At 48.7% G+C, this 9,616-nt stretch overlaps 1 protein-coding gene across 1 annotated transcript; it reads left to right on the forward strand.

The window, feature by feature from the left end:
* The first annotated feature begins 3,033 nt into the window (after positions 1-3,033).
* Positions 3,034-6,691, forward strand: LOC123397828 (phosphatidylinositol 4-phosphate 5-kinase 6-like). The gene is made up of 8 exons (XM_045092361.1): positions 3,034-4,413; positions 4,526-4,693; positions 4,786-4,951; positions 5,037-5,153; positions 5,244-5,437; positions 5,652-5,747; positions 5,862-5,918; positions 6,072-6,691. Exons 1-8 carry the CDS (start codon positions 3,146-3,148, stop codon positions 6,361-6,363), a joined length of 2,358 nt encoding a protein of 785 aa, XP_044948296.1. The 5' UTR covers positions 3,034-3,145; the 3' UTR covers positions 6,364-6,691.
* Positions 6,692-9,616: the final 2,925 nt, after the last annotated feature.

Here is a 9,616-nt window from a genome sequence, read left to right on the forward strand (position 1 = left end):
GGTAAACGAGATTGAAATAGGTATGCGGATACTGACGATTGAATCTCGGGCAAGTAACATACCAAAGGACAAAGGGAATGACATACAGGATTATATGAATCCTTGGCACTGAGGTTCAACCGATAAGATCTTCGGAGAATATGGAGGATCCAATATCGGCATCCAGGTCCCGCTATTGGATATTGACCGAGGAGTCTCTCGGGTCATGTCTACATAGTTCTCGAACCCGCAGGGTCTGCACACTTAAGGTTCGGCGTTGTTTTATGCGTATTTGAGATATATGGTTGGTTACCGAATGTTATTCGGAGTCCCAGATGAGATCACGGACGTCACGAGGGTTTTCGGAATGGCCCGGAGACGAAGATTGATATATAGGATGACCTCATTTGATTACCGGAAGGTTTTCAGAATTACCGGGAATGACGAATGGGTTCCGGGTGTTCACCGGGGGGGGGGGGGGGCAGCCCACCCCGGGGAAGCCCATAGGCCGTAGGGGTGCCGCACCAGCCCTTAGTGGGCTGGTGGGCAAGCCCAAGAAGGCCTTTGCGCAGGAGATAAGAAAATCAAAGAGAAAAAAGGGGAAGTGGGAAGGAAGGGAAGGACTCCACCTTCCAATCCTAGTTGGACTAGGATTGGAGGAGGAATCCTCCTCCCCCCCTTCGGCCGAACCCCTTGGGGCTCCTTGAGCCCCAAGGCAAGGCCCCTCCCCTCCCACCTATATATACGGAGGTTTTATGGCTGATTTGAGACAACTTTGCCACGGCAGCCCGACCACATACCTCCACGGTTTTTTCCTCTAGATCGCGTTTCTGCGGAGCTCGGGCGGAGCCCTGCTAAGATTAGATCACCACTAACCTCCGAAGCGCCGTCACGCTGCCGGAGAACTCATCTACCTCTCCATCTCTCTTGCTGGATCAAGAAGGCCGAGATCATCGTCGAGCTATACGTGTGCTGAACGCGGAGGTGCCGTACGTTCGGCACTAGGTCGGAGCGGATCGTGGGACGGATCGCGGGACGGTTCGTGGGACGATTCGCGGGGCGGATCGAGGGACGTGAGGACGTTCCACTACATCAACCGCGTTTCTTAACGCTTCCTGCTGTGCGATCTACAAGGGTACGTAGATCGGAAATCCCCTCTCATAGATGGACATCACCATGATAGGTCTTCGTGCGCGTAGGAATTTTTTTGTTTCCCATGCGACGCTCCCCATCAGCACTAACATGGAAAACTTTCAGAGCAGTAAGCCAGAGCGTGCTTCCCACCTCTTGAAGTGCACATCGATAAACTTTTTCGGCCTGAGTGCATCAGCAAACCCAGCCATAATTAACTCAGGAAATTGCCTATAATTAGGTTTTTGGATTGTTGAAATATTAGGCAATATCATGATTAATTTGAGTATATAATTCATGTCTAGAACACATAATAGCATGCAATAATCTAGCAAACTAGATGGGCAACAGAGCATGCATATCATCATCTTATACGAAGTAGGAACTACACAAACCGACATGAACAAATCACAGAGAACGTACCGTTCATTAACTTTTGCAAGCGAGACAATCTGATGATGATATTGTTGAAGATCTGTTATTGAGGGCGATGAAGACGACGATGAGTAGCACCGCCCCAACTTGGACGATAGACGATCCGTGATGACGATTTTGAGCAGTCGTGCAAAGTGCTTCTCAAAAACCTAATTCGTCCTCTCCCGATGCAGGATCGCAAAGACGGACGGTTTCGAAGACCTGCTCTCTCGTACGTCGATGCACGTCGATGTTCGACATGAAGTAGACTACGATGGCGACCCAAGTTTCGAGATGATGCAAAACCATAGGTATTTTTGGTGTATCTTTAACTGAGACCGGTAAGCAGTATATATAGGAGGACCATAGACGGTACCGTGTCACGATCACGATCTCCAACCAGCTTGGTTTGTAAGTTGTATACTTACCGAACACAAAATAATTGACTTGTCTGCCAAGACATAGAAAATAAACTAGCAAAAGGAAGTCGCGCCTCCGCAAGGCAACGGACCAAATTTCGGTAGACCATTCACGCGTATGTCGCACGTACGCGCCGCCCCGCCCCGACCCGCCCAGACGAGCGAGCGCGTGTGGTCTTCTTCTTTCTATTCTCAACACATACTTAGAATGGTGGGGAGAACTAACTATATAAGGAGGTCCAACTCTTCCTCAACTAGCGGTATGTGACTAAACGTTAGCACCATCACTCCACCACTCGCTATTTTTTTCATGAGCTCATTTGAGATTTTAAAATTTGTACATGAGCCAAGCTCATTTATTCTAACATGCAACCCGCATAATATGCGATATTATAATATTCACATTTTATGTTATATTGATTTCGTAATTTTGTGTAATATGCGATACGTGTAAAATTTAAAAAAATCACGCAATTTATAAGCTGACGCAGGATGCGGCAAAACAGACCCGCATAACAAAATAGTAGAAAAGAACAACATTTTTTTAAAGTTTCATTATATGGGGTCTGCTTCTATCGCGCTAGTCTGTAAATCATGTCTTCCTAAACTGTAAACACGTCATAAGGGTCCGCTTTTATAAAGGGTCTGCTAGTGTTTCTCTTAAGCTTGGACATTTCTGGCCCGTGGCCTTGCAAGTCAGACGGTCATCGTTGACAAGCAGGATGTGGGTGAGGGTAGAAACAGTATTGACCATGGGTGTTTCCCATGTGTCGCCAACCTCGGTGTGATCGGTGACGTTTTAGAAAAAAATCAGATCATAAAGTACGTACGTACATTTTCAAATAGGGTCACTTAGCAAGGTCAATGTTTTGATCCCGTCTTGTATTTGTGTCCCTCTGCACTGCACTGCTCCGCTGTGCTGCCCTATTTGTTTAGCAGCAAACAGGGAGCCGAGCAGACCGCCTCCGCGGCGCGCGCGTCCTTCCAAATGTCGCGCCCCCGAGGCTCGAGGTGGGCTCCCTCCCGACAACTCCTCCCAGCCCTCCCTGCACACCCAAAACTCGCAACCCCATGCGAAAGGCTCGAGACCACGCAGACGCAGCGTCGACGCCATGCACGCCCTCGTTCCACCTTGAGCTCCGGCTCCGTCATTGTGATCGACCGCGTCTGACCTAGCCTATAGGCTATAGGCTATAGCGCCAATGGCGTCGACGGGGAAGAAGATGAACCAGATCCCTGCGCCGGCCGGCCGCCTCTGGGAGGCCAGCATCCGCAAGCTCACCACCATCCGACGCGGCGCTTCTGCCTTTCCAGCCGCCGTCGCCGGCGTTGACGGCCTGGTTGACCCCGCTGGAACCCTCGCCGTCGCCTCCTCCAGCACCGTCTACCAGTACAGCGACAGCGAGGAAGCCGACGGTGCAGCCGCCGAGGAGGGTGACGACGAGGAGGCGGGATCCTCGCTCGGCGAGCCCAGCCACTCGGAGCAGCTGCTCCCCAGCGGAGACTTTTACCAGGGCGACCTGCGCGGGGACCTCCCGCACGGCACAGGCAAGTTCCTCTGGACGGACGGCAGCATGTATGAGGGCGCCTGGCGTAGCGGCCGCGCGGCCGGCCGCGGCAAGTTCTCCTGGCCGTCGGGCGCTACCTACGAGGGCGACCTCGCCGGCGGCTACATGCACGGCCAGGGCACCTACATTGGCGAGTTCGGGGACACCTTCGCCGGGCTCTGGGCCAACAACCTCCGCCACGGCCGCGGCACGCAGGCCTACGCCAACGGCGACGTCTACGACGGCCACTGGCGCGACGGCCTACAGGACGGCCACGGCCGGTACATCTGGCGCCACGGCCACGAGTACATCGGCACCTGGAAGGCCGGCGACATGCACGGCTGCGGAACCGTCATATGGTCAGACGGCGACCGTTACGACGGCTCGTGGGAGGACGCCAAGCCCAAGGGACAGGGCACGTTTCGGTGGTCCGACGGCGGCATGTACATCGGCACCTGGTGCCAGGAGTCCGGAGTCACGCACGCCAAGGGCGTCTACTACCCGCCGTCCGGAGGCCCTGCGGTGCCCGTGCCCCGGGAGCCCCGCGACGCCATCACCAAGTTGCTCGAGGAGCTGGAGGTGTGCGAGGGGAAGACGGTTTCCCTGCTGCCGTCGCACAAGATACTGACATGGCCCGGGGTGGAGGCCGTGCTGAAGAAGCCGGTTTGGCGGCCGCCGGAGATCAGCGCCGACCAAGGGAGGGTGTCGGTGTCGAACGTCCGCCGGAGAAGCGTGTCTGACCTCGACAGTCTCACTGCCGGGGAGGACGGCGGCGAGGATGCCAGTACTCGGGCAGACCGGGCATGGTCGCGGACGCTCTCGTGCATTCGCGCGCCGCCAAGGTCCGGGAAGAAGCAGGGGGAGACGATATCAAAGGGGCACAGGAACTACGAGCTCATGCTCAACTTGCAGCTTGGCATCAGGTCTCTTTAATTTTCCTTTTCTTGGCATTCATTGCCATTTGCTCTCTGCTGCTGGCTAATCCATTTCCATTCATGTTCATTCTTCATTTTGACGCCGCCATTGGGTGCACAGGCATGCCGTGGGAAGGCAATCGGCGCCGACTTCACTGGATCTCAAATCATCAGCATTTGATCCAAAAGAGAAGGTGTGGACAAGGTTTCCTCCCGAAGGATCCAAGCACACGCCGCCTCATCAATCGTGTGATTTCCGGTGGAAGGACTACTGCCCGTTGGTTTTCAGGTCTGCTGCATGCATGCCGTCTCTCATTTGCTTCTCTTATAGGAGTAGTCTCTAAACATGCCGCTGATTTCTTCTTCTGTTATCCGACCCAGGACATTGCGCAAGCTCTTCGACGTCGACCCGGCGGATTACATGATCTCGATATGCGGGGATGATGCACTCCTGGAGCTCTCATCACCCGGTAAAAGTGGAAGCTTCTTCTACCTCACCAACGACGACAAGTACATGATCAAAACAATGAAGAAAGCAGAGGTCAAGGTAGGTTCTTCTCTCCACCTTAGATAGTCCACACGCACAAGTTTTAAGCAGGTCTGAGATGGATCGCGGTTTTGATTATCAACAGGTGCTTCTTAGGATGCTTCCAGCCTATTATAAACATGTCCGTGCTTACGACAACACTCTAATAACAAAGTTCTTTGGCCTGCACTGTGTTAAAATCACAGGGGGCATTCAGAAAAAGGTTAGGATGCTTTGAGAAATTGTTCCGTGTACTAAGATTCAAGATGATATCATATTAGTACTACATATTATAATGTAATATCGAATACAGGTTCGGTTCGTTATAATGGGGAATCTTTTCTGCTCTCGCTATGCAATCCATCGGCGTTTTGACTTGAAAGGATCATCCCTTGGCCGCATGACAGACAAACCCCTTGATCAGATCGACGAGACCACCACGCTCAAGGATCTCGATCTCAATTTCATTTTCCGGTTAGCAGGATCCTGGTTCCAGGAATTCTGCAGGTACATCTCCCATCTGGCGGATTGCACAAGATGTTTCCTCTCATTTTGTTACTTATTACATGTCCTATAAATAATCTTCTGTACAAACAATGTTTCGATGTGCGAATGCAAAGCTGTTCCATGGATATGGTTCTTGAACATTTCAGAAGAATCACACACTGTATTTGAACGGACCTAAGTATTCACTATGCTCGTGATTTATATTTCTCACCAGGCAAGTGGACAGAGATTGCGAGTTGCTGGAGCAGGAGCGGATCATGGATTACAGTCTTTTGGTTGGCGTTCATTTCAAGGATCGGTGCAAAGATACGTTGCCCCCATGACTGCTTCTTAAAAATACATGCAATTTGAAAACTATTCGGTACATACATTGGAAGCCACGAGCCTGATTTATTCTTCTTCTTTTTTCCCTTCTTACAGACAGCGGCAATGCTGACAATGGGACACCTACTACAACGGATGAAGATTCTGAGCAAAAAAGGTATTTACACCATACGTTTTAGAAGCTTTGAAGAATCATAAGATGCTTTACATTACATTTTTTCTTTACTCAGCTTAGGCTGCTCACTTCATACCAGCAACTTCTGCATTGCATCCATCATGATATTGAGAAACACTGACCTCATTTGTGCAGAAAAGCACAAGAAAAACTAGGAATTAGCATGCCCTCAAGGGTGGAGAACATAGTGAGAAATCCTGAAAGTGAATCCCTGCTCATCGGCGAGCCCACGGGCGAATTCCAGGACGTGATCCTCTTCTTCGGGATCATTGACATCCTGCAAGACTACGATATTAGCAAGAAGCTCGAGCACGCCTACAAATCCATGCAGTATGATCCCAACTCCATATCCGCGGTCGACCCCAAACAGTACTGCAAGCGATTCCGAGACTTCATTTTCAGGGCTTTCGCGGAGGATGTACAGTAGCAACTCCATTGACAAACAGAAAATTTATACTCAAGAGAGCAGACCTTAACAGTTGGCCGGTGATTCTTCTTTGCCACCATCCAGTATTCTTTTGTAGGTAACATAACCGATTCTTTCTGTTGTAGACGACAGCACGTCGATATCAAAGCGATTTCTTCTTCATGTATGTGTTTATAGATTTTGTACATCTACTGAATCTTCTCTCTACTAATGTAATTAGATGTAGGGTGACTGTGTTCATGCCTGCTGGTATGAAAATCATGTAGAACAGAGACTATTGTTTATGTAACCATTCACTACTTCTTTTTCTCTTGTTCCAAAGAGCTATCTCTAGTTTACCAAGTTCCAAATAGATATCCTTTTACCTAAACTAGAACAGTGGCCCTCGTAACTGCGAGGGCACCGCCTTTATGTTCTGATGAAGATGCTGGAAATAATGTTTTTGATTGCTATTGCTAAATTGAATTACGTAAAAAAAGAAGCAAACTTACTAATGGCCTCTTTGGCGCTAGTTGAAAATAGTGGACTGGAAAGCTCAATAACGTTATAAAATTTTTCTTGATCAATAAATGTCAAATACAATAATAAGTACTCTATTTGTTCCAAAAATATATAGGATATTTTTTTTGCAGATTCAAAATTGGTAAACTTTCACAAGTTTATAGAATAAAGTTGTCAACATTTACAATACAAAATCATCACGATTAGATCAAGAAATGTATTTCCATATGGTTTATATTGGGTATTGTATATTGGTTAAATTTTATGGCACTTAACTTTTGAGAAAACGAGTTCACACTATAATATGGAACGGAGTAAGCGAATTACAATTTTCTTATGCCGCTAAATGCTTCAATATGAATTTTTGTTGCGCGTTATATTTTTGAAATAAATATGGCCGAACTAATGTATACAGAAAGATAGATATCACATGAAGAATGATTCCCTCCAAAGGATCGTCTAAAATTGCGCCCTTCGCCGCGCATCGCTATCACGCGCTTTTGCCATCCCACGACCACATGTCTAATGGGTGGGCCCCACGCACCGTCGTTCTATTAGGCTGGCAACGCCACTTCCAATGCATTGTTGCTAATATGAGGTGCTAAGCACATTAAATAATTTAGCAACTAAAATCCTCAATGCATAGTTGCTTAGCTTATTGTAGCTAAGTCTCCTTATTTAATGTTTTTGCAACTAAAGTTGTGCATGCATTGATGCATTTTTCATTTAATTGTTTTACCTAGGTTCACACGCTTATCATTGTTTCTTCCTTGGGTCACCATACTCATCCTTTTCATATTAATTAACTTGTCACATCAGATTTTTTGTCTATGTGGTAGCCTTAACACCTGTACAAGGTGGAGCATTGGGAGTAACCTCATAGTAACTTAGCTAGTAACATAGCATTTTTCAAGACAATTTTGCTTATGTGGCATGTAGTTAATGCAGATAGAGGTGTTTAGAGTAACATAATATGTTACTATAATATAGCGCTTCCCGAGATAAGATGAGTCTATAGGATAATAAATGAACCTATCTATGACACTAGTACTCCCTCCGTCACGGTTTAGAAGACACGCTTGAAAAATCTCTGGGACCAAGGTAGTCACCGATTGGTTGTGAGATGTAGCAGGTGTAGATGCTAATGCGCCTAATCTTCTGAGAAAATACAAGTACTAATGCGTGAGCAACAAATTAGGAGGACGCATGTATGAGTAGTACTACTACTAATTAATAAGAGTAATTGCTTTCGCGCCTTAAACCTTGTTTATTTTGAAAACGCATCCAAGTTTAACTGTGCCTTCTAAACCGTGACGAAGGGAGTACTAAGTTATTTTGCATTATGAAGGTAGTAACTTAGACTAGTATCATATGCATGACACTAGTCTAAGTTACTCCTCACTATGACCAGCCTTAACCACTTATTTATTTTCATCATCCTTATCTCTCTCGAGTGCGTCCCTGTCCTCCCATACTTCCTCTTCTTCATCTGCTCGGCATGTACCTCAATCTCACACGCAGGGCTACAAAGCCCCACCAGCGCTGAGACATGGGGCCATGTGTGCGGTTGTGACATCCTCCCTCTTTTTTATTCTTCTCATGCCAAGCCCCTCCTCCTCCTTCTTGGCCAATGGTGCATAGTCATGGCATGATGGACGGTGGCCCGATGGTGCTGCGACCGCAGCAGCCACATGCCGGAACCATCAAGGCGAGGTGATGGAACTGACCAAACGCGATCCTGAAATCGAACACAGGCAGTGCTACGACCGTGGCCACATGTTGGAACGAGGAAGGCGCGATGCTGCGATCGTGCTTCAGCAAAGCTGTGACCAACAACAGGGAGTCATACGACGATCTACGGTGACGACCACGACGGTAGTTGCATCCAGTGAGTGGAGAAGCTGCAACCACCCGTGTCCGATGGGGATAAAACTGTCGACAGCTAATGCTGGGACCATTGTCCATAGATGTTGGAACCGTCACCCATAGATGATGGAACCAATGCACAAAGATGTTGGAACCGACACGTGATGATGCTGGGAACCCGACGCTAAATCTGGGCATACCTCGGGCCGGGGTTTAAAATCCCGAACTATAAATCCCAAGCCTGAGTCCGGCCCGGTCCGGCCAAAAAAATGAATATTCAGGCTCGAGCCCGACCCGAACGAACTAAAAAGATGTATTTCGGGCCTGGTCGGGCCAGGCCTTCATGTAAAATAATAATTTTTTCAAGCCCGAGCCCGACATGAACTACTGACCTGGCCTAGTTTCCAAGCTCGAACCCGACCAGATCATAAAGCCCGGCCCGGCCCGGCCCGCCCGGGTTTTTCACGCTGGGCTCGGGCCGGGCTGCCCATGCCCAGGTTTACCCAACGCCCACCAAGGCTGCAGCTGGCAGAGATGTTGGTATTGCACGCACTACAAGCTGCAACTGTATATGAGGATGATACGATGCTTGGTTACAATGAGGTGATCCTAGTGGGTGATGTGGTGGGCCTGCGAGGTCAATGAAGGGGACTGCCCGCCGTGGGGGTTTGCGAGGAGCTGTAACGATCCAGCCGAGGAAGCGCAACCGTGAGATTGGTAGGGAAAGAGATGTGAGGAAGAAAACGCTGCACGAGAAGATAGATCAGTCGACTGATTAATGAGATATCACACGACTAGCACGCAACTCGACAGGATTTGGGCTGGTCGACCCACGCCTAGTACACACCATATCACATTGGTTCCTCTCACATCATGTTGTTACTAA

Source organism: Hordeum vulgare, chromosome 5H (genome assembly GCF_904849725.1).
Source record: "Hordeum vulgare subsp. vulgare chromosome 5H, MorexV3_pseudomolecules_assembly, whole genome shotgun sequence".
In the NCBI taxonomy this organism is placed as follows: domain Eukaryota; kingdom Viridiplantae; phylum Streptophyta; class Magnoliopsida; order Poales; family Poaceae; genus Hordeum; species Hordeum vulgare.